Raw genomic sequence first — 25,002 nt, forward strand, 5'->3', positions numbered from 1 at the left:
CTACTCATTGTTATGAATAAAATGAATTTTTTTTTTTTTTTTTTTTTGATGAAACAAGACCCGGACATGTATACCTCTCTCAGTGTCACGTGTGGAGCGGCTGTAGGTTGAAGTGAGGCCGGTCAGGCTGTTTGGCCGGTTCAGAGAGGAGGTGCTATAGAGAGAAGACGAACTGCTAGAGGAGGAAGGCAGGGTGGAGGAGGCAGTGGTGGTCGAGGCCAAGGTGCTTCGGTACTTCTGGAGGACAACAAAAAGGACACTTGTGTGACATAGAAGACACAAAAATTCTAGTTGAAATTGTTCTCTGTGACCGGGAACAGGGAGGAGTTTTCCTCACCTCCTCAAAGCTGCGGTAGCGTGACCTATAGTCATCCTCCTTGGTCTCTGTCTCTTTCTTCTCTTCCTGTTTCTCCTTGTCCTGTTTTTCCTTCTCTTCTTTCTCATCTTCTCGAGACCGTGTGGGGCGACTGCGACCGATGGTCTTCTCCGCCTCCTGGAGATCAGTCAAGGTCACACCCTGGAAAAGAAAGTCAAAGGGTTAAAATTATGTCATTCATTTCTGAGTCTGCTAAATGACCCCAATAATGTTGTTATGTTGTTGTAAGTGCAGATATTTATATGAAATTACCTTATTACCATACGTGCTACTTTAAGAATATACATTATTAAAACATTTATATCAATAATAACAAATAGTATTTTATTAATATTAATAAAAACATCATATGAGCAGAAAACTATACAAGTAGAGTGACAGAAGTGCATTTCCAGTTTAAAACAGCTTAACTTTGCTTATCCAATCACATTTAAAGGGGACATATCGTGAAAATATGACTTTTTCCGTGTTTAAGTGCATCTACCATCCTAGAAAACGTGAAAAAGGACAACCCAGTAACTTTGTTTTGGGAAGTCTTTCTCTGCAAGCATGTGAAAAAAAAAAAAAAAAAAACAAGCCACTCAGATTTCGCTCCCCAAGTGATGTACAAAGGGGATCACTTGGGACCACCCCTCAATCTGCACATTTCCACCCACGGAGCAACCATTTTGTTTTGGCGTACCAGTTCTAACGCCATGGCAAAACAAGCAAAAAAGGGGGTGGACCCTGTTGGGCTGCTTTAGAGAAGAGGAAGAGTTGTTGTAGTTGAGTGTTGTTGCTATGCCGTCATTTTACGCCAGACTGCTTCACAAACGTGGGACAATTCAATGCTGGATTTGCACAAAAGATTAACATGACGGCACATGCTAGTTGATGAGTTGGATCAACTCCAAAGCAACTACATACATTTATCAACTAATGATTCAGAAATGTCCAGTTGCATTCTAACATCTTCCTGCATCTCTCCATCTTTGTCTTATTCTGGTTTTGAAAATCTAAGGCTGAACACCGTTACTGACAATTGTCATTTTGGCTGCGTGAGATTCTCCAGCTTTGTTGTTGATGAACAATGAAGCATGAGCTGTTAAAGCTCCGCCCTCTTCTGGAAAGGGGGCTGGGAGCAGCAGCTCATTTGCATTTAAAGGGACACACACAAAAATGGCATGTTTTTGCTCACACCCATATAGGGGCAAATTTGACAAGCTATAATAAATGATTTGTGGGGTATTTTGAGCTGAAACCTGAGTGTCAGACACATTCTGGGGACACCAGAGACTTACATTATATCTTGTGAAAAGGGGCATTACAGGTCCTCTTTAAAACATATTTCTCCTTTAGTTTTAGCTCAAGTGTTATAGAATATGAAGCTGACGTATTTGTTATTAATAATAAAATTAAATGTAGGTAAATTCCAAATAATAAAAAAAAAAGAATAGAATCAAGATGAAGGACTTGTAAAGGACTTTCACTTGTGAAGTATTTAATTCCTTAGATTATCTAAAAATAGGCATTACCACATGATTACGTAATATATAATTTAGTTTTTTTTTAAAGCAGGTAATTATTATGTTTAACCACCTAATTTTTAGATCCCGTACTTTTAAAAAGGCAAAAAAATCTATTTCCTCTCTAATTAAAACCAACCAGTAAGCATATCCTGGGCTTCAAACAATACAAACGCTGACAATCTGAAGCAAGAACCATTAAAATCTTGCAACAAATCATTTGTAAAAAGCACTGTGGTTCAGTCTATTATAAGAGAGAGTTACAGCAGAGGTGTTTAGATGAGAGTCTAGACTTGCCTGTGTGGACCTCCTGGACTGCCGTGCCTGTCTGGATCTGGCTTTCCTCTGAGACTCGGACTCTTCATCACGCACAGGGGTGAGGTATGATCTACAGACGCAACACAAAGAAACAAAATCCGACAGATGAAGCAACATGCGCTTTTGTTGAGGCTCTTTAAGGCAGCTTTAATGAGAGTAAAAAATAGGCTTTGGAGAATAAATAAAAACGTTCTTACATAATTAGAAACAGGAACATGCTACATTGTTTAAACTGAATTTAAACGTAGACATGTAGAATTTAAATAACAGAACAAAAATATGTATATTGTATAATATTGTATAATGTGTATAATATTGCTACTTGTGTCTAAAATGGCAAAATACAGACTTATGACTAGTATAAAGTCTCAATTCAGGTTTAAATTTTATTATTAATTATTAAACTTTTATATATCATTATTACTATATTTGCTGAGCTCTATGTATGTATATAGAACAATGTTTGTGTGTGAATAAAAGCCTAAATTATCTGTTTATCAAATAAAGTGATTGTGTGTCTTCAGAAGATTAAACTGCTCAATTCATATAGATTATATTTATGATGTCTTTATGAACTTTTTGAAACTTGAAAATTTTGGTCGCATGGACTTTTAATGGAAAAATATTGTTTTTTTAAAAAAAATCTTCATTTGTGTTCTGCATATGAATGGGAGTCTTATGGATTTAAAATATTGTGAGGGTGAGTAAATAATGACAGTTTTCTTTTTTGGATGAACTATCCCTTTAAGTTGAATGACCTGAATAGGTACAATGAGTTTTGACTTTGAATCAACTTGTATGCTGCTAAAAAAAGTGTGGATCCATGATGTTGCAGTGCATGTGTACCTGCGTCTCTCTCGTCCGTCAGAGCCCAGTACAGTTCCAGTAGTGGAGGTGGTAGTGGTGGTGGCTGCAGTGTTGATTGTGGGGATGACAGCAGCCGACTCCTTCTCTTTCTCTTTTTCCTTCTCCGCGCCCTCCTCTGACCAATACCTGTTTTGCATTGATACATTTCACTATCAGAACCTACTCTGAGTGTTTAGTTTGTAAGTTAAGATGAAGAGGTGTGTGGGCTCGTACCTGGACAGCAGGCTGCGGTGTCCTGTGGGTGAGGTAACAGAGGAGGTGGAGGTCGTCGTTGTGGAAGTGGCAGAAGAAGTGGAACTTAAAGCATCATCATGCCTCCTTCCAAAGGAGCCGCTACAGGAACACAGACAATAGTCAGGGAACAAAACATAGCATAAGAGGAGAAAGAGATGGCTCAAAAGAAACACCACAAGAGAAAACGGGAGAGTTCCCTCATTCCGAAAACCTGAGCAAGATCCATAATGCACAAAACAAAATGCCAAACCAAACACCAAAAACAAAGCAAAAAACAAAACAAAACCAAAACAAAAAGCAAAACAAAGCAAAACCAAAAGCAAACCAAAACCAAAAGACAAAACCAAAACAAAAAGCAAAGCAAAACAAAAACTAATAGCAAATACTAAAATACAAAGCAAAAAAAAAACAAAAAAAAAAAAACAAAAAACAAAAAAAACAACATGGTCCATAATGCACAAATAAAAAAATAATCAAATAAATAACAATTAGGACTGGGCAATATAATGTTTTTTTGTTTTTTTTTGTTTTTTTGACAGTGTTCTATATTTACATTCAAACACTGTTTACTTTTTATTTGCATCTTTTTAGCTTTCCATTTTTATTCATCTATTTGCATTTTTATTCATCCATTATATTAGGTAATACTTGAATATTTCTTAAACAGTATCTACATTTTTTTTTTTAACTCAATGTATATTTTGCTACTGGTACTCGCCACTGAATAACAGTTCTCTCGTCAACCTTGGCGAATACATTGTGAATTTTTATTATATTGTCCAGCACTATATTCAGTCCATTCTAATGTATAGTGTAAAACTATACACCCCATAGACAAATAAATAACCAGACAGTAAGAATGGCAAGAAGCTACATGTGGAGAACACAAAAGACAGATGGAGGACATGGAGTGTGTGTGTGCGCATTTGCTGGGCGGTGCTCGGGCAGGTACCTGCGGTGAATGTTGTAAGACTGGTAGTAGGAGGAAGGCTGCTGCCAGGCTTTAGAGTTGTTAGGTTCCAGGCTGGAGGCAGAGGAGGATTTGGCAGGCAGGTCGCGAGAGCTAGACGTGCGGCCTAACGCTAGCGTGTGAGACGTACTGCCATGTGGAAGTTGCGGGGTGAAAGGTGAGTTAGCAGGGAGCGGACAAACACACACACATACACACACACACATAGACAAAATGTTACACATATAAGTGTACATACAGTGTCTAAAGCACTGACTCGCTTGTGAGGGGAGGGCTTGGTTTCTTATAAAGTCATATTTCGGTACATAAATGATCAAATACCATCAATAACTTAAAAAATATTGGAAACCTACATGTTATATAGAAACCGTTAGCATGCTTTAAAAAATAAAGATCTGACACTCAAACATGCTTTTTTTTGTTAGTCTGAAACCAAACCAGGAGGCACAAGTGCAGTCATGCAAATTCATAGTTACACAATGACGCATAACACATAATTTGGATGGTTTAAGGTGCTTTCATCTTTTACACCAGGGTTTTCAAACTAAATTTTACTTATGTATTTTGTGTCAAAGTTTCAAAATTAGGCTGTTAACTGAATAAATAAAAAATAAAACACAAAGCTGTTTTGCATTTTGAATATATTTTAAAATGTGATTTATTCCTGAGATGGCAAAGCTGAATTTTCAGCATCATTACTCCAGTCTTCGGTGTCACATGATCCTTTAAAAATCATTCTGTTGCATGCTGCTCAAGATAAATTTCTGATTATTAAAAATGTGGAAAAAAGTGGTGCTGCTTAATGTTTATGTGGGAATCATAATACTTTTTTTTAGGAATCTGTGATGAAAAGAAAGTAAATAAGCAACATTTATTTGAACAATTTTTTTTGTAACAATGTAAAAGTCTTCACTGTCACTTTTGATCAATTTAATGCATCCTTACTGAACAAAAGTATGAATTTCTTTAAAAAACACCTTGCTGATTTTTTTTATTACTGATATGGTAGCATAAATAGAGACAAAATGTTTTATATTATTATATTACTGCATAGGAGAAAAAAGAAATTGTATAAAGTTATTTTTGTTTTGTTTTTGCGCACAAAAAGTATTCTCATTGCTTCATAACATTAAGGTTGAACCACTGCAGTCACATTGTCTATTTTGACGATGTCTTTACTACTTTTCTGGACCTTTAATGACGGTAATTACATTGCTTTCTATGGGAGATTTAAAAAAAAAACCTCTTTGATTTCATCAAAAATATCTTAATTGTGTTCCAAAGATGAACAAAGGTCTTGCGGGTTTGGAACAACACAAGGGTGAGTAATTAATGACAGAATTTTTTTGGGTGAACTAACCCTTTAAAAAGTTTGAAAACCTCAGTTTTAGACAGGCACATGCATGCTAGGAAGATGATTATCATGCTCAAAAGACCATCTAAAAGAATGTCAGATGACAGCGAGCCGAGATTAACCCACTTCTGCAGTTCTACTCAAGTTAGTCGTTAGTAATGTTTCTAAACTGCAGTACTTACACCGGTTTATGAGATGGTTCTATTAAGATGGTTAGAATCTCAGTCAAAGTGTCACACACAAACGCAAGCCGATAGCAGCTGCTATAAATGCTAAATGCTTGACGGCAAAATAAAGGTGGCAAGAAGTATCTCAGATAGCAGCAGCAGGAAGAAGCGATCAGCTTTTCGCCGATCTCTTTGAAAGTCTCAGTCACTAGCCAATAAAATGAATATAGTTACTAGAATAAAAGCTAACCTGCGTTGATAGCTGGAGGTTCTGTTTTGTGAGGCCGTTCCGTCGCTGTTCTTCAGGTCTTCTTCCCAGCGTCTCCTAGTGTACGAGCCGCTACGTACCAGACTAGCAGCCGAATCCCTAAGAACCACAAGCTATAAATAGTACCTCTAATTCCAGAGAACCACTCTTGAAAAATCTGTTACACTACTAGACTAACTAGAGTATACTGGACACCATCTAATTAGGGCTGGGCGATATATCGCATGCAATTGTCACGCGCATTTCGTCAGTAAAGCCGGTTCTCTGATTTGAGCGCCATTTAATAGACAGAGCCGTAGTTCACTGACAAGCTACGCAATATCGCTTTCATTATCGAAGGAGATTCATCTGCGATATGAACGCGATATTGCGTAGCTTGTCAGTGAACTACGGTTCTGTCTATTAAATGCCGCTCCATTTGAAAGCAGGTGATGGCGATTTAGCGGCAATCAGGGAACCGGCTTTACTGACGAAATGCGCGTGACAATCGCATGCGATATATCGCCCAGCCCTACATCTAACCAACATTATTTATATTCTTCTCTCTTACAACATGAACATGCTGCATCAGCCACAAACACATGCTACACCTGAGCTTGTGCTTCACACTGCAACACAACATGGAGCAGCAGAAGGTGCTCTCAAAAATGCACAAAACAGCAAGTGTCCGTTCTTTACCTGTTTTCCTTTTCGTCAATGTCTGATGTGCTAACGTGTCTCCTCGGGATGGTTGGAGCAACATACGCCAGGCGTGTCTTCTCCTTTTCCTGTGCAGATCAATAAAGTGAAAATGAACTCAAGAATCAAATGCAAACAGCTCCAATCTTACAATTAAAAACAGGGTTATTTGACCCAAAACTAAATTCTGGTAGACCTTTTCCTTGTCCTTATTGTCCAGTGAGGATGACAGGCGAGGAGAAGAGGCCGAGCGCATCACCCCTGCTGTGTCCTTCTCTTTTTGTGCCTCTTTAGTTGTGCTGATTTCCGCCAGTGCTCCGTAACTGCCGGTTTTCCGCAGGCCCAGACGCCATGATGCAGGAGACTCATCCTTCCTCTCCTCCTCTTTAGGAGACACCTTCCCTGCAGGTGTGCTCACCTGAGGAGGAGAAAGAACAAATAAAGAAGGGATGGGGGTTGAAATCCAAAGTTAGTTAGATTTGGGAGTGCCTCAAGTCTGTTTTATGCCATTTCCAACATTTGAGAAGCCCAAATTCCAACTTTATAAATCACAGGAATATCTAGAGCACACACTTGTGCAGATGTGGCATTTACTAGCACACATTGTGAATCAACATTAGGGGTTGTCCATGTGTGCGGGTGAGAGAACAGAGAACTCTGATCAGTTTGACAGGTCAAAGCAGGGCATACATATGGGAGCAGTGGACAGCAGGGCTGAGCAACTTTGATATTTTCACATTTTCAACAATTTCAAATAGAGTGCAACAGTGCCCACCCACTTTTTCAGTGGCGTTGGTTCCGGAAGTATTGTTTCCATTCACTTCTCCCATAGGGATTTCAAAAAAGTCTTTGTTAAAGTGTTTTAAGTCATGAACCAAGCCAACATGCTATGAGGTGAACATTACTAACCTTGATTTGAAGCAAAAAAGTATTTGAAAATCAGACAAAACTATAAAAAGGTACAAGACTTAATGCGTTTTGATTGTTTCGACTCTGACTGGTGGAATTTTCTGTACAGCATTATGGGTAATGTAGTTTTTCCACCATGAATTCCGTTGTTAAACACATTATTTTAAAACTAAGTTGAAATAATGCAAGCTTCAACAGAAGTAAATACCATCGATTCGTAGCTCACAGTAAGGCTGTCTTTAAAGGTTTATAAGTTATCATTAAAAAAATATTTTCCTATGGAGAAAATTAATGGAGTTTTTCCTTCCAGAACCTGACTGTTGCACTTTATATGCAGTTTATTATTTATGTATGTGCTCTGAAATAGACATCTCTGCTTTTAAAAAAAAAAAAAAAAAAAAAACACTATACAGAAAATTTGCAATATAATTATTAATAGGGTAAATACGATTTATATTGTTTATAAATAAACATTTTAAAAAATAAATGTTTTAATATTTTTTATGAATAAAACTAATAAAATACAAATAAAATAAAAAAATTGTTTAGAAATGAATAACTGTTTTATAGACAAACAAAAACAAATAAAAGCAAACGCCCAGCCCTAGTGCTTTGATGCCTATAAAATTCAAAAATAAACTTTAAGGGAAACATGTGGGGGCCATTTTTGAACGGGTTTGTGGATTTCATTGCCTTCAGGAATGCAAACTTGAATTACAATCGTTTACTAGGCCTTAAGATGATGGGAATGCTAAATAATATTATAAAAACAACAAAGATGACAAAACCAAACATGCCCAATTTCAATCAATATGTTAGTTTTTGCCAACTCATCAGCATCCTGGTGACCTGTTAGGGTTTAGAGTCAATGATAAATAAATTCGCCCGTATCAAAGTAGTTTATTGTACACACAACACTGATGTCACCCCGTCATATTTAGTCCACCACATTCAAGTATAAAACTACCACACAGATGATTTTCAACAGCACGTCATCACAGCCGCGAATGACAGCGACAACACCATGCAGTGAGCCAGTGACAGGAAGAGGATATGGTCTTGGATTAGGCAGTTATCTGATTGGTTAGGGACGTGGTCATTTGGGGAACATAAAGGGCAGGAGGGAAGAGGGGGTGGGAATCACAACGCTGAACACACCGAGGCCTCACCATCGCTTTTTTGGGCACAAGTGAAATGCCAGTTTTGCGCAAGCCTTGACGCCATAACGCAGGACAGCCTGGCTCCCCCCCAGGCACAAGGGCAGTAATGTTATCAGACTAAAGCCATCCAAGACAACAGCAATGAGTAGAGAGAAAAAAACAGATGATTGTGAAGAAAAAGGAAGAAAGATAGAACCCTTGAATGAAATAAATCAAGCAGCAGCAGCAAAGGAAACAGATAACTTCAAGATGCACGAGTGACAGAGAGAAAGGGAGAGCAAAGAAAAAGGAAATATATGAAAGCCCAGTTATAGCATGTAATGTGTTTAGCTGGCAAACTTGAGTTTAAGATGCAATTAAAAAGCAGAATTTTACTGCAATGTTCGTCTTGGAGAATAATAAACAAAAAGAAACATGATTCATAAAAATAAACTAACAAACAAAAGAATAATACCTTGCATTATACTGGCCCATTATGTTTGATGAATAGTAATCAATGTGTGTTTTGTGCATTTGAAATGTTCTATTGCACATTTCTGGGCCAGAATTGTATCTCGTTTTGCACAGCAGCTGCAGCCACTTTATTTAATTGTATTTTAGGCTAAAATTAATCTATTCAATTTTATTGTTAACATTTAATAAAAATGGACTTCCATTCATTTTTATTTACTGTAACTTCTGCTTCACAACAAAAGCAGCTTCTAATGGAAATAAAATAGAGAAATCTCTTCCTGAACGTTAAAATACCCTCTAAAAAATCCTAAGACTAAAATAAAGATTATGATAAAGATTTGTTTGTGGGTAGGTTTAAGTAGTAACACAGTTGGTTACAATACAGTTTAGCTCTTACGTTGCTAGTATCATGCTGTACCAGCTGAGCTACAGGAAGAAAAACTACAGGAACACGGATGTCTCCTTGGAAATTCACTTCTTTGAATTCATTGTAAACTGTTTCTCATAGTACTAAACATCCGTCAAAAGTCAATCTACTTTCATAATCCAACTAGCATTAAATAAAGCCACGTTCAAATTAAGTTAAACAAATTTATTTTAAAAAATAATTATTCAAACTATATTGATTTTAAAAATATCCCAAACCTAAACAATAACCAAATTTATTTAAATTAAATTCTGTTTACATTGAAATCAAATCTGTTCTGAATAATAGCATTTTCTAACAACAAACTTGATGAAAGCCTGACATTGATGAAATTCCCTTACGGTCCAGCAGAGGGAGGCAAGTACATGGTAAAGAAGTGAGGAGGACATTTTCTCTCCTCTCAAGTGCACAGTTCTAGAATTCAATGCACAATGATATGCCTGAAAACCACGTCCATCAGCTGATTTTTTTTTTAGAATTCTGCGACCATGCTATGCTGATGCCAATGATTCTGTAACTCCTTGTTACGAAGCCTACAAACTATCGTTTCATCTTGAAACAGCCAATAACATTCATTCTGAAAAGCTGCAAATGCAACTTTCTTGCTTACTGACACATCATTCATTCTTCATGCATAGCATGTATTGAGCATATTTCCAAGGAGAAGTCTTTCTGTGAGCTGAAAGACGTAGAAACATGGAAGACAAATACTGGGTGGAAGGAATGGTGGACGGCACATTCAAGGGCAGATAATGTACCTTTTTGGTAGGTGAGGTTGGGGTGGTCACCTGGTTGCTTGGGGTAGTTGGCGACGTGACCGTGATACTAGTAGGTGCAGGTGCAGGTGTGCTGTTGGAAATGCTTGACGGAATAGAAGGCTTGGTCTTGTCTGGGAAAAAAAAGAAGAAGAAAAAAAAAAAAAAAAAAGAGTACGTAAATAAATTTTTACAAATTTACCACAAAGCTAGTTGGGGAAGCGTATGTGGTGGTCACTGTATCAAACAGTTACCTGCTTCGTTCTCAGACTCTGAGTCTTCCTCCTCCTCTTCCTCACTAGAGCAGCTAGACTCGTCCTTCTTCCCCTCTCCCTCTTCTTCATCCACCTTCTCTGGCTCCAGAGTCTCAATTCTTGGGGCAGTCTTCTCTGGCTCCAGTAGAACTGTTTCTTTACTAAAGCACAGATGAACTCAATGGTTAAGCACCCTTTACATCAAACTCTTCACACACAATGCTTTCAATTTTAAGGCCTATTCACAGTAAACTCCCAAGTACACTTTGAATTTAATGCGTACGCTTAGGTACGTGTACAATGCGTCTGACAAATTTCATCATTAGCATAGTACACACGCAGATGGATTTGTAACACATGCACCTTGAATTGTTTTTGCACTAATCAGTTGGCAACAGTGGCCCGGTCCACTGTTTGACAGTCAGAAGATGCGCAACAACAAACTACTGAAAGTGACATAGTGATGAGTGCTTGTGTGAGGGTATTAAGTTTGTTTGTTTATTACGTTTTTAATGTCATGTTAGCATCAGGGCTATTTACATAGCAAACACAAGAGCAATATCACAATCCATAAAATTTAAATGATTTTGTGAGGGCAATAAGCGAGTTTGAAACAGTTTAAAAGAGTACTTTTGGAGAGAAATAGCACAGACACTGGACAAAGGTGAAACTTTCAAATACTATTTGTCATCTGTTTTTCTATCAAAGAGAGTATATACTTTAAAAGGCTATGCATTCAGCAGTGTGCCGTAAATATTCCTGATTCTTGATCAGCTAGGCTGATTTTTTTTTTCTTTTTTTTTTCAAATAGTTGATTCAGTTAACTTTTTCATTAGGTTTTGGGCTACAAATATTTGTTGATGGTTTTTAGGGCTGGGCATTGATAATTTTTATGATTCGAATCGATTACTATTCACATCGATTCACTTCGATTTGATTTTGATTCGATTTTGATAATTTTGGACGTAGTATTTCAGTACATGGCAAATTTTCTAGAGGAAAAAAATCTCAACTAATGCTGTAAACTACACATAAGAGTCAGTTGGTACTACTATAATAACATTGTGTGTGTATATACATATTACCTTCTTTAACCTTCAATTTAATTACACTCAATGATGTTTTTATTATAAATAAAGTTTAGAATTACATAATTATATTTCTACTCAAATTCTTTTTTTTTTTTAAATATAAACATTTAAATCACGGCTGCCATAACTGATTTATTCAAACATGCATTAAATATTGAAGAACATTAAAAATTATAATGAATATGTAACGGTGCATAGCTATATCTATCAGAATGTTGCTTACTAGAGTACACTTTTCTAGCTGACTAACAAGTTTATGGTCACTGAATGTGTTTTCTGAGGTAAATGTGACGTTAAGTGACATTGTTTACAAGCTGTTTTATTGACGTCTTTCCGAGGTTGAAACATCGATTGAGCGATTACACGAGACATGACACAGATTTTGGTAAGTTGTACTGTATATTTTAACATACCTTCAGATGTTTAGTCGTGTTTATTTCACAGTGTAACTGGTATTAAAGCGGAGGAGAGGATGTTCACATCCGCTTCTCTTTAACTGAGGTGCTAAAGCGATCTGTCACGCCACATTAAACAGCGCCAAAACGGCATTTGTTTTTTGAATCTCATAAGTTGGACGTCGTTTGAAATCTGAGACTTTGCTTCATATCAAAAGTAACAAAGCACAAATATTATTACGATTTATTGGATGGGAGGAGCTACATATTCTGCTCATTCATCAACTGAAAACAGATTAATCGATTCTTAGGATTTAAGAATCGATGTCAGTTCGTAAAAATGAGAATCGATTAAAATCGAGAAATCTTTTTTTTTTTTACCCAGCCCTAATGGTTTTGGTGTACAAACAGTTTGCGAATATTCTCTATACTTGTCATTTAGGCTGTTTTCACATCGTATTCACTTGCTAGGTCCAAACTGAAACATACAGCTATGAAAATTGTGTTAGTGTAATGAGCATGAGCATGTGCGTGCAAAGATGCAAATTATATGTCCTCAACAGCGGTTCAGTTTTGCCATTTAAGTTTATGCTACTAGACCTGAACCCCAGACCACTTTTTCAAGGAGGACTTGAGTTTGGAAAAATTGTCCACACCACAAGCTCTACTGTAAAAGCGCCCCAAGTCGATATTTATGGTAAGCTCAAGACATTGGGCAAACAGTTTATCAATCACATCATGGTGGTTTCTCTCTAGTGAGCACAGCCATTTACCTCTTCAGTTGTTTCACAGATTGATTATTGTCCCCAGTAGTCGTAGTTTCTATTAATGGAGACTTCTTAACATCCTTCTTTTCACTCAGAAGCTAAAAACAAACAGAACATGTCAGCTTAAGGCTACAAAACAAAGCCGAATTATGTTTACGATTGAAGATCCGATGCCAAAAGTGTGAAATTACCAGATTCTGTTTCTTTTGCAGCTCTTCTAAATATCCCAAGATATCTTCATCAGCTACGTCAAATGCCGTCTGACCCTGAGAACCAAAATACAATTCGAATTAGAGACATTTTAATTGTAGTTCAGATTCTGAAGACGACTACACAGAAGCTTATAGCACAGACAGAACCATAAAACTCATACCACTTTATTGATGATGTCCATATCACACAAATTTTCTACTAGTATCCGGCAGGCCTCTTCTTTGCCCCAGTGTGCAGCAGCATGGAGCGGAGTCCAGCCATCGTAGTCTTTAATATTTACATCATACCCTGCTTGGATTAAAAGCCTGCAAACAGTTAGAGCGACAGAAATAACATGATGAGATTAGACAAATCTGGGTTTCTTGGATTTTGGTGCCGCAATCTAAGCTTGGCCTCATTTGCCAAAGGTCTGGGATATTGAGTAGACCAATGGGTTCATTTTTCCATTGCCTAGAAGGCATGTTATGCATGCCAACATTCATTTTCAACACATAAAAATATGCATTAGATGTGAAGTTCCACACACCAAAACAAAACAGTCTATCCAGTTACAATCCCGTTGTTTTGGTGCAGCGGCAGATGGAGCAGTTGTCACAGTCATTCAACTCTGACATCGAAAGGCTGTAAGCACCAAAAACAGAAACACTGCCTAACTCCTGCCACACATCTTGAGCAGTGTTTGTTCAACAGCTCATGATAATCTATTGTAATGGAGACAGATAAACAGGTTACATACTGTCACGTCTCGTGTACAAGAACCAAGAAAAGTTGAAAGGTGAAGTATGGGATAGACCAAGTAAAGCCTCCACACCTGCAGTACCAAAGTTTCATTTGTTTCTACCTTCACTAGCTACTAAATCTCACTTACTGGCAAAAGAATAAAGACAAATATTATCACAGGTGTCCTCTGAATCTTTTGAGGATGGCAAAATGGCAAAATCTTTCTACTTACTTTAAAACCTCAGTGTATCCCTTGGCTGCAGCGACATGTAGTGCGGTCCCCCCAGACTTGGTGTGCCGGACGTCGTTGATCTGGCCGCTGTTAAGCCACTGTCGCGCATCCCTTAGCATGATCCGCTCCTCCTCTTTCCTGGCCGCCTCGATATCGACGCCTGAAGCAAGATGGAGGCAGGGACAGATCCTTAGGATTAGTACATATACTTGACCTGGCCAAACTGCAGGATATCCAAGGCCAATCATTCAAAAGGCAAAATATAGGAAACTTCGACACAGTTAATTATTTTATGATGTGTTAGTCATGCTGAATGGCTCATGTTTAACTGCAGTTAACAACCACAGGGGTCACTATGTTGACTACAGTGCAGCAAGGTAAACCATTTCAGGAATGACTGGCGTGTCTATAACAGTGACAAAGGTTATGTTGGTGAAGTAAAAAAAAAAAATGTCTATTAATACACTACCAAGTAAAAAAATTCCTAAAAAATAAAATACAATAGCTTCTTTGACTGCTATCTGATTGACAGTACAAAATACTTTTATTTTAATGATTTTAACAAACTAAACCCAAGAATGTGAACTACTTTAATTCTTTTAATTGCTTCTAAAACAAAACATGTAAACTACTTCATACTGGAGGACTGCCAAAAATGTCACTGTACCTCTAGTCTATATACCCTCACATTTACTCAGGCATGTAGAGACCTGAACAGCATTATGCTAAAACTGGAAAACAACAATAGAAACTTTAAAGTATATAACTTTGAAGTTAGCGACCATTAATCATGCCTCAAAATGCTTAGCAACATCTCCACTGAGTACCAAAACAAGGTCAAAGCTTTATATATAGAAAGATAACTGACAGCTACTTGACCTTCCATTTTTGTCAGAATAATGAACGTAAAAGGAGGCGTCTCAGATTACAAATGAGGAGCATGCCATGTCCCTTATATGGATACAGGACCAACTAAATGTCCGGCAGGTGCGGCTGCTGGGGGAAGTGGACAGATTTTGATCAGTTTAGCTGAAGAGATGGGGCCCAAATCTGACAAGAAAGCTGGAAGTAAGCCAGCGGCATGAAAAAGACAGATCCACGGGACAGAAATCTGTAGGAATTCCTGTGCAAATTTCCGATCGTGGGAAGAAATCACAAGAATTAAGAACATGCCTTCATCAAGTGAAGCTTGAATATCATAGGCTTTTCTGGTGTAAATAGGTGATGTCTAGACAGTAATTCTCAATCTCTTGAGATTTGTGTTTGCTGCCAAGGTAAGAGGTTTGTAATAGGGGTACAGCGGGTCTCCAAATACAAGTACAGTTTCTTCAAAATCAAATGCTTAAAATTAATTTACAAGTGATATTAACATGAAAGCACTAATATAAAATCCTGGTTGATAAACATAAGCTGTTAATTCAGTGCTTGACATTTACGCATTAACATGAGTGGATAAGGAGCATGTGAAAGAATTTTACTTGCCTGACCGGGCAAGTAGCCTAATTAAAATGTCAATAACTAAAAATATAGTACCTATTATTGAATTTGATAAGATTTAAGAATTTGACATGAAAGATGACATACATTTAAGGTTGAGAAAAATTGCATTTTATAAAAGGTAAAAAAAAAAAAAAAAATGACAAAAACCAAAAATATATTATTCAAGTCCTTTTTTCTTTCCAGACAAGTAACTTTTTTACTCAGACAAGTCAATGACTGATTTACCTGTCAGAGGGACATAACAAGGCTTAATGTCGAGCCCTGTAATTATATTCATGCTATAGCAGATAACCAAAATAAAAATAATGCAGACTAGAAGTAAAATTTATCAATTTAAAAGTGTTGTAACAGTTTTAAATTAACAACTGTTATAATGTTGTAACATTAGGCATTAGGGCTACACGATAAATCGCACATTTTATCGCATGCGATTTGACAAAGGCTGCGATTATTTTACGCGCAGCTTGTTAGAGCTGAACGGCTCTGTGATCAGTAGTAAATGATTCTCCATCTGAAAGCCAGAGGGTGCTCTTGCGCAGAAACTCCAAATATGCACTGCCGTAGAAGTAGATAATGCGTCATTTCAGGAAATCCCTTTGGGCATTTCATACTAATCACTGTAGCTGAATAAACAGAAGATTGAAACACTTTGATTGATTAAACATGACTAATAAAACAACTGCCATATTCTGTGTAAGAAGCCACATCATCCCACAGAAGGATGCTCAACTGTCGTTATAAAGTAAGTTTGGAGTATAAACGTTATTAAATGTTATTTGTTGGACAAGATATTATTAAATGCTTTTCATGTCTGGAAAGATGTTTGACGCGTGTTGCTTTATCAAATGCACATTATAAGAGACTCAAACTCGCAGTGCTTTCAGATGGATTAGCATTTGGAGACATACTTCGCTGACAAGCTACGCATAAAAAAAAATTAATAAATCTTTGTGATTTCATAAAATCGCAGTAAGAATAGCATTTAAGCTCGATTTCAATCTTTTTTTATTATTGTGCGATAAATCGTGTGGCCCTACTAGGCATTAAAACATTATGATGTATTATAAAAGATGGATATTAATATTAAGATCTGTTAAGAATTACTTTTACCACTGTTATTAAATTTGTGATTTTAAAATTAACTAAGTGTTATTAAGTGTTATAACAATGTAAATAACTAATATGGACTGGACAAAATAGGTCACTACCAGATGTATACAGCAATGTGTCACAGCTGACCAGCTGTTTTAAAGCAGTGACCGCAGCCTTAAAAGATGTTCACAAAAGCCATTTACATTCAGTAAGAGTTGGTGATTTCTGAGGGCATGAACACAGAGTCTCAGCAGACATTTGGTTGCAATGCCACAACCAAACTATATGTGCGCTGCCATTCGTGTGACTTATCTCTGCTTATGGGTATCAATTAGTTCTTTATTTGCCTGTGCAAACCGGAGCACCAGCACTCCTCAGCAACCCAGGACAAAAGGCTGAAGATATGCTTTCGTTGGGCAATCGAGATGCAGATTGCTCAAAATGGTGAACAAGTAGCGATGTCACCAGTGGCTCTGCTGAATCAACACAGCCAACAGATGGGGAAAAACAGCTTTGCTTTGTTTTTCCTTCTTAATAGGTTCGAGTGCATTGTGTAACAGACAGCTGATGAGCATAATAGCTCTTTTTTTCTCATCTGAAAGACCAAGGCTGCACGTAACAAGTAAAAACAGGTAGAACAAAAGTGCTGTGAGTGCCAGGAGAATATGCAGCCACTATAAAAAGCAAGAGACAAACGGACCTCCACAAGAGCGCTAAACAAGCCAAGGCCATTGGCTAGCAGATAAAACTTTCATTTTAGGCCCTGATATAGTTCAAGTGAAATCGAAGGATGAACTGTTGTGACATCATTTCAAACAAAATCAAGCCAAAAAGAAGTTTGTTTGAGGAGTTGAAAACAGCTTGCCTAAATGAACTACCGTTGGCCTGTGGCAATTACATAATAGGTAGATATGCTCTACGGCTCCAGCCATCTGTTAAGTCCTTTGAGGTGAGACGTCCATGAGTAAAACATGAACACACTAGAGAGCTGCTTTACAGCAGAAATTAAAGTTGTAATTCTAAATTAAACTGACACTGAGACGGCTGTATTCTCATTGTTGTGTTCATTTTGTTATTGAGAGGCAAGCGCATAGAGCATTTATACATTCATCTAAACTCTGCTCCCAGTAACGTGGGCAACATCAGGATCTAGACTAACAATATACCAATGCTTAGGTGTTTCAAACTTCTTTTTACCCCTAAGCGAAGGACAAAAAAGAACTTTGCTGTGATAATACCAGACTTTGAGGCTATTTTATGTAAGGTACCATTAATCCTCTTCATCCTAAAAGTCAGTTTTTGTCACCATCCATCAGACAGATTATGTCATCCATGATGGACTTAGAGCCTCTGACATCTGATTTGCCAGGCAACAGGAGCTGAAAAAAGGCTGTTGCTTTGGCTGGGAGAGGCACCTCGGTCACATGATTCCTGTGGAAATGAGCAAGGGGTATTAAGTATGAGGGATGACCCTACTGAGCGGGTGGTGGTCTCTGCTTAAGTTTAACCTCATGACTAGGGTCTTGTTCAAAAGGAGACAGGGAGTGAGAAAAAAGATAATCACATTAAAACAGGTTGAAGGCATTATACAATACTCAGCGTTACATAATGCATCTCTGAGCTGAGAATAGAGCCGTGTCATATATTACAATACATGGAGTAAAGCGTGGGCTCCTGTTCCAGTCTGACTACAGAACGACAAGCATCCTTGATCAGAAGGAAAAGGATGATCCATTTAAACTGTTCAAACATCAGGGTTCACCAGTCCTGATTTATGAAGTCCTAAGACTTGCGCATACAGAACTGTGCGCTAGGGGTTTGCAGGAGTCTATCATGCATGCTGACACCTCTTCTCCAAAGCTGAAGTGTCTCCAACACTCAAATACAAGCTGACAGCTGCCATTGGCAGGGCTGAATGCCCATGAGCGTGGGCTGAATTGTGAATGTTATATAACATGCTCTTAAAGAGTGTGAATGCTAACAAATAGGAGGGCAGAGCAATTATCAACAAATTCACGCCACATGTTGAGCTGTTAGGAGTGATAAAGGACAAGCACAAGCTCGGATTTTGCTCTGAGAATTGTCTTCTTGCTGCATACCAAGATGGTGCTCAAGTTTCAGCAGCTACTGGGCTTACTGCTGGCTAAAACCATGAAAGCTGAACCTGAGGAAGGCATATGATTCTTCACAAAACATTTGTATGTCTTGATCAGCCAATATGAATTTTTCAATGGTGAATGACAATACCTAGTTAAAGCTGAATGAAGGCTATAGCTAGGTTCTGAAACACATTAAAGGATTAGTTCACTTTCAAATAAACTTTTCCTGATAATTTACTCACCCCCATGTCATCCAAGATGTTCATGTCTTTCTTTCTTCAGTCGAAAAAAAATTAAGGTTTTTGATGAAAACATTCCAGGATTATTCTTTTAGTGGACTTCAATGCCTTCCAAATGGTTGAAGGTCAAAATTACAGTTTCAGTGCAGCTTCAAAGGGCTTTAAACGATACCAGACGAGGAATAAGGGTCTCATCTAGCGAAACAATCGGTCATTTTCAGAAAAAGTGTAAATGTATATGCTTTATGTAAACAAATGATCGCCATGCACGTGCTTCCGCCAAAACCACACTTTCATATTCTTCAAAAAGCTTACGCTCTATGTCCTACACCTTCCCTATTCTACTTACGGAACGAATGCAGCACCAGTTCCGTTTTTTCCATAAGTAGAATAGGGAACGCGTAGGACTTTTTAAAGAATACGAAAAAGTTTAGTATTTTGAAGAATACGAAAGAATACGCCACATGCAAGACACATCGTCTTGCATGTGGCGGAAGCACATGCAAGACGATCATTTGTGTTTATAAAGCATATACAGTTGTATTTTTTCCGAAAATGACCGATCGTTTCGCTAGATAAGACCATTATTTCTCGTCTGGTATTGTTTAAAACCCTTTGAAGCTGTGCTGAAACTGTAATTTTGACTTTCAATCGCCTGGAGGCCATTGTATACATTGTATCTTGTTATTGAGGCTTTTTTGTTCTTTATGCTAACAGGATAAAGAACACACTGACAGTGTTCATCTACCAGCAATAATATTTGTCTTAGAGCTGAATCCTGTTCAGATTTTCATAAAAGAGAATGGAAATGCTACGCCTCCATCACCAGCCACTCTTGCCTCCTCTCCTGAACCAGTCTTTATTATCTGCCGCTGATACATCCTGGTGAGCAAGGAGCCGTACACCACCTCAGGCTGTTAACGCATGTCTGAACAGGGCCTCTCAGTAGCAGCGGAGCTCCGTTTCATCATCAAGAATGGCAAAGGCCAAAAATAGAAAAACCATTCCATCTAGTTTGGGATCATTACAATGGGCTCTGGGTTAAACAGATCATGTTTCTCCATTACGTAAGGGACCTCACTACAGCCGGCCGCACCGACCTCCCTAAATCCTTTATGACTTTGCACATGCATGATATACCCTGGACATCAAGTACCCAGGCAAGTCCACAGGCAGGTTAAGAGTGGACACAGGAGAAAGGGCGCTGTGTGTTGCGTTACTGGTTGAGCACAGCTCTAATATTAATTCGGAGTCAATGCACCTTCTGGAGTCCTGCCAAGACTTGCAGCCTCAACTTGAGCACACGGCAGCTGGGAAAGTTTAGCATGATGCACAATATCACCCCTGGCAATTTGTGCGAGGCAATTAATTTGAAGAATTCTGACTCAAAATCTTCAGAAAGCAGTGATCTCAACCACAGCATGACGCGGACATCACACTTGTACACCCTTGCCAAATCATTGTCAGGAAAGATGAAGTTTGGAGTGCCTGAGAAATGTGTGTCAAGGGGGGGGGTAGCAGTACCTTGCCGGTTGATCTCGTTTTGCAAAAGCTCCTCCATGGCCTCCTCCTCTGCAATATCCAATGGCGTTTCTCCCTCGCTGTTTACAACACCGACGTATGCACCTTGACTAATAAGATACCTGCGAAGACATGACAAAAGGCAACAGGTGCGATTAGTAGAATCATTTAGAGATCCAAATTGAACTGACAACTGCTTATTTGGAATTTCTCAAAGAAAGAAAAGCAGAAATAACAAAGAAGAAATGGAATGGGGCCTCATCTTATGGGGTTCCCTTCATAGAAACCTCAAGAGTTCAAGTGGTGATTTGCAATCTTAAATCAAAATTCAGCGAAGTGATCCTTTACTTCTGTTACTGGTTAACATCTTATATTCATGTCACCGAGTAAATAAGCTTTTAGAGTTATGAAGGAGTGGCAGCCTCTTGTCTGAAAGACCATTTCAGCATTGACCTTGGCATGATCAACTCATCGCCCTCACTAACCTCACTGCTCATATGTCAGATTCAAGAACCACAGCACCAGGGAACAAGACCGCAAAGACCAGCCCTTACTATAGTCTGGATCTTATTACATATTCAAAGCAGCTTAACTAGTAGTTTCTTAATATGAATCAAACACTCTTGCAAAACTCTGCTTGGTTGAAAGTAGAAAATCTGGATGACTTTTCAAAAAGGGGATTTAAAAACTTGTTTGAAACTGGTCAACAATGTGATGTGCCTTCATTGTTCTTGCTTAGCTGAGATTAATTTGCTGTCAAAAACAAACCAGACATCAGAATCAAACATCTTGTAGGGCGGTCAGAAAAACATGCTTATTTATACTAGGCATGTGTGAAACTACAAATTTCTTAACTGACTAGTTGTTCAGTGAATTTCCGTGTGTAAAATCCAGTCATTTCAATAGGAATCCAAGCGATCTGGAAATTACCAACACAGATTTGTTCACAAATTGGTCATGCAGTTTTGTTGAGTTGACCAACAAAAGCTGCTTGGTTTGAAAGTGACCTTTTTGTGAGCTGTGCTGCATGCATTGCTACACTAATGATAATAGACAATGGATTTTTTTTGCCGTGATATTTTGTTAATATGACCACACCTTAAGCCATGAGGACATTAGGTGTAAAAATTAGCTATTTTAAAAATTTAGGATGGTTTGAGAAGAAATTGAGAAATGTTTACATGTAGAAAATCTGTATATTTGTAAATAAATTGTATATTTGAATAAGGTTTTAATAACTATATTACCAATCTGTATACGAACCACTGGCAACTGCTGTTTCGGGTTCTGGAAATATTAGTTCTATCAACATACACAAAACAGGTCAGAGTACTCCCAATATTCAGGACAAAAGCAAGCTTGTTCCGTTTTACTGTTTGCCCTATTTAAAAGTCAGCTGATATTTTCTCTAGAGTGCCGTGTTCCCTATACAGAACTCAGGCCTCCAATATAGCTCAAGCATGAAATTTTATTAAAAACGCCCACTTCATATAGAAGAGTAACACTGACAACACAGCAACAAAGTCTGAACTCCAATCAAGAAATGTTCACAAATTTAATGTGAATCCCAGAACACATGGCGAAAAGCTAAAAAAACAAACAAAAACAAATTCAATATGGTAGATGAGAAAAAGGAACATTCATTAAATTCTGAAAATTATTAAAAAATTATTAGCATTATTTGAGTGGCCTACAGAGGTGCTGCCTATGAAGAGCATTTCCAATCGGTCACCTATAAGGTTCCATGACTGTCAGGACACTGCTGTGTATGTAGGTAGCTGGCAGGCAATACAGATCACTAGGTTATGAAACAGAGCTTTAAACAGCCGAATACATCATCAGTTCATAGAAGAGAATATGTTTATCAATTCTTAGTACAGGAAGAATGACTCATTAATTAATGGAACTTGGTTCCCTTTAAGTCGAGTGTCAGAGTCAAATCATACGCATAGCAGCTATGATTTCAGCACAGGCTAGGTGCTAATCCATCACTATGGTGTGGCGTGAGAACAGAGGTCACTTGGGGCTTTGAACATTGGCTGACCTCTTAACCAGGTTACACATAGCTGGCAAAAAACCCTATCAACGTATGAACTGTGAGGGAAGAAAGAATCTAGACGTACAACTAAGCATTTAAATATTTCACCACATGCTTTGGCTGGACACCTTTCAAGTTGTGGGTGTTTCTTCCACTATGGGTGACTCTTAAAATGCAATTTTGCACAGTTGAAATTAAAATGCACACTTTTGCTTGTTTATTTGATTTGTCTACTAACTATATCCAGTAGTCTATATACACTACCATTCAAAAGTTTGAGGTTATTAAAAATAATAGAGGTTCTCTTAGGTGCACCAAGGCTGCATTTATTTGATCAAGAATCCAGTAAAACAGTAATATTGTGAAACATTTTAAATAAATGTTTTCTTTTGAATATATTTTAAAATATATAATTTATTCCTGTGATGGCAAAGCTGAATTTTCAGCATTACTCCAGTCTTCAGTGTCACATGATCCTTCAGAATCATTCTAATATGCTGATTTGCTGCTCAAGAAACTATTATTATTATTATTATTATTATCAATGTTGAAAACAGTTGTGCTTGTGTAATATTTTTGTGAAAACAATGATTAATTTCTTTTCAGGATTCTTTTCTCATGAATAGAAAGTTAAAAAAAGCATTCATTTGAAAATGAAATCATTTGTAACATAAATCTGTCCGTTTTGATCAATTCATTTTACATTTATTTAAAAAAGATGATTAGAACTGATTCTAAACAGTAGTGTATATGCATCACAGGATATTTCTGCGTTATTTAAGCTGACTCCTTTGTTTCACTGAGGTTAATTTCATAGCATGCAAGTTATGTATAATAATATATAGTAGTATATATTACTTTCATTTGAAGTGAATGAAAACCTTTCAAAGTTGTCCTAAGTTGTATTAAGACAATTTCAAATGTTGACTACTGTATATCAGATTTGATATTTTCACACTTTGTGTTAATTTTACAGATATCAGACAATATACAGATAATTACAGTTATAATTCATATTTTATCATTTAAAGTATGGGACAAAGGTAAAACAAAAAATAGACATCAAGAGCATTGGAAAAGTAGCAAAACACAAATGATAAATGTTGAAAAAAGTTGAAATTTAGTTCATTTTAATAATAAGAATCAATCCCTAGGACACAAAACCGTCTGAAGATGAAGAAACAACTTTACATTTCTGTGGAGCGGAAGCAGTACTTACTCAGCGATGTCGAGGTATCCACAGGAAGCGGCGGCGTGAAGGGGGATCCAGCCCTCATTGTCAGGCTGGTTGATGCAGGCCCCATGCTCCACCAGGAAGGTCACCATGTCTACATTATCATCTATGCAGGCCTGAAGAGAAAAAAAAAGAAAAGACGGCAGGAGTTAACATCTAAGCAAGAGTACCATCTAGACGTTTAGCAGAATAGAACCTATTCACATCATTGACTTTCTCAAAACAGTATTCAAGCAGTATAGCATTTCAGTTACCCAAGGTTCGGATTAAGAGCCTTAGCAAAACATTTTCATAAACCCAAAAGTGAGCTTCAGGCTCAAACATTAATCTTCAGTGGGAACCTATTCCTCCAAACAAAGACACATTATGTCATCAGGTAACCAAAATCCCCTGAGGGAAATATGGAGGTCTGTAATTAAAGCATGTCACCACTCGATGAGACAAAAGAGCTCGATAGAGAATAGCGTTGTCACTGCCGATGACAATTTATAGACACTACTTTTCAAACGTTTGAGGTCAGTAAGATTTTTACTTAGATTAGATTAATAGTATTATTCAGAAAAGGCACAGTAAGTCATGTATCATGGTTTACAAATATTAAGTAGAACAACCATTGTCAACAATTACTTCTTGAGCAGCAAATCAGCATATTACAATGATTTCTGAAGGATCATGTGACACTGAAGACTAGAGTAATGATGCTGAAAATTCAGCTTTGCAAATCGCAGAAATAAATTGCATTCTTGTAATATTATGTGCAACCATTTTTTTGTGAAGGGCGCTTGAAAGCATGAAACACTTGAACATAGTGAAAAAACAAAAATAAACTAATAGTGAAAGAAAAATACTAACTTCAATTCAATACATTACTTTCTTCCTCCCTACACTTGGCAAACACGGTTTTAGGTCACGACAATCACATTAACTACCTAGTTTCCTTATATTATGATGGGGCTTAAGTGCCCATTGTCAGACTAAAGTCAACCTTGAGTAGCAGTCAAACTCCGTTGTCCATGTGCTCCTCTCTAGAACGGTTGCCCGTAAAATCTCCTGGTCTTACAGCTGGTTGCCTTGTCACTACCATAGACAAAGCGGGAAACACAAAAACCAGTCTCACGTTCAGGGCACATGACTATCTGGTTGAAATCCTTGCCCAAATTTGGGCT

At 37.6% G+C, this 25,002-nt stretch overlaps 1 protein-coding gene across 5 annotated transcripts in view; it reads right to left on the reverse strand.

The window, feature by feature from the left end:
- Positions 1-25,002, reverse strand: part of ppp1r12a (protein phosphatase 1, regulatory subunit 12A) — a 79,338-nt gene that overhangs the window by 26,136 nt on the left and 28,200 nt on the right. For 3 of the 5 annotated variants that reach the window (XM_067392200.1, XM_067392204.1, XM_067392203.1), the window contains exons 2-19: positions 23,822-23,952; positions 20,568-20,686; positions 14,114-14,273; positions 13,322-13,466; positions 13,140-13,214; positions 12,955-13,046; positions 10,696-10,856; positions 10,445-10,575; positions 8,816-8,923; positions 6,934-7,155; positions 6,738-6,826; positions 6,042-6,158; positions 4,253-4,399; positions 3,280-3,399; positions 3,046-3,192; positions 2,179-2,269; positions 338-517; positions 75-237 (exon numbers count right to left, since the gene is read on the reverse strand). In XM_067392200.1, the coding sequence (XP_067248301.1) occupies positions 75-237; positions 338-517; positions 2,179-2,269; positions 3,046-3,192; positions 3,280-3,399; positions 4,253-4,399; positions 6,042-6,158; positions 6,738-6,826; positions 6,934-7,155; positions 8,816-8,923; positions 10,445-10,575; positions 10,696-10,856; positions 12,955-13,046; positions 13,140-13,214; positions 13,322-13,466; positions 14,114-14,273; positions 20,568-20,686; positions 23,822-23,952 (2,398 nt within the window). The remainder of the gene's footprint in view (positions 1-74; positions 238-337; positions 518-2,178; positions 2,270-3,045; positions 3,193-3,279; positions 3,400-4,252; positions 4,400-6,041; positions 6,159-6,737; positions 6,827-6,933; positions 7,156-8,815; positions 8,924-10,444; positions 10,576-10,695; positions 10,857-12,954; positions 13,047-13,139; positions 13,215-13,321; positions 13,467-14,113; positions 14,274-20,567; positions 20,687-23,821; positions 23,953-25,002) is intronic. The other 2 variants (XM_067392201.1, XM_067392202.1) reach the window with 2 other exon arrangements.

Source organism: Chanodichthys erythropterus, chromosome 8 (assembly GCF_024489055.1).
Source record: "Chanodichthys erythropterus isolate Z2021 chromosome 8, ASM2448905v1, whole genome shotgun sequence".
NCBI classification, from domain to species: Eukaryota; Metazoa; Chordata; class Actinopteri; order Cypriniformes; family Xenocyprididae; genus Chanodichthys; species Chanodichthys erythropterus.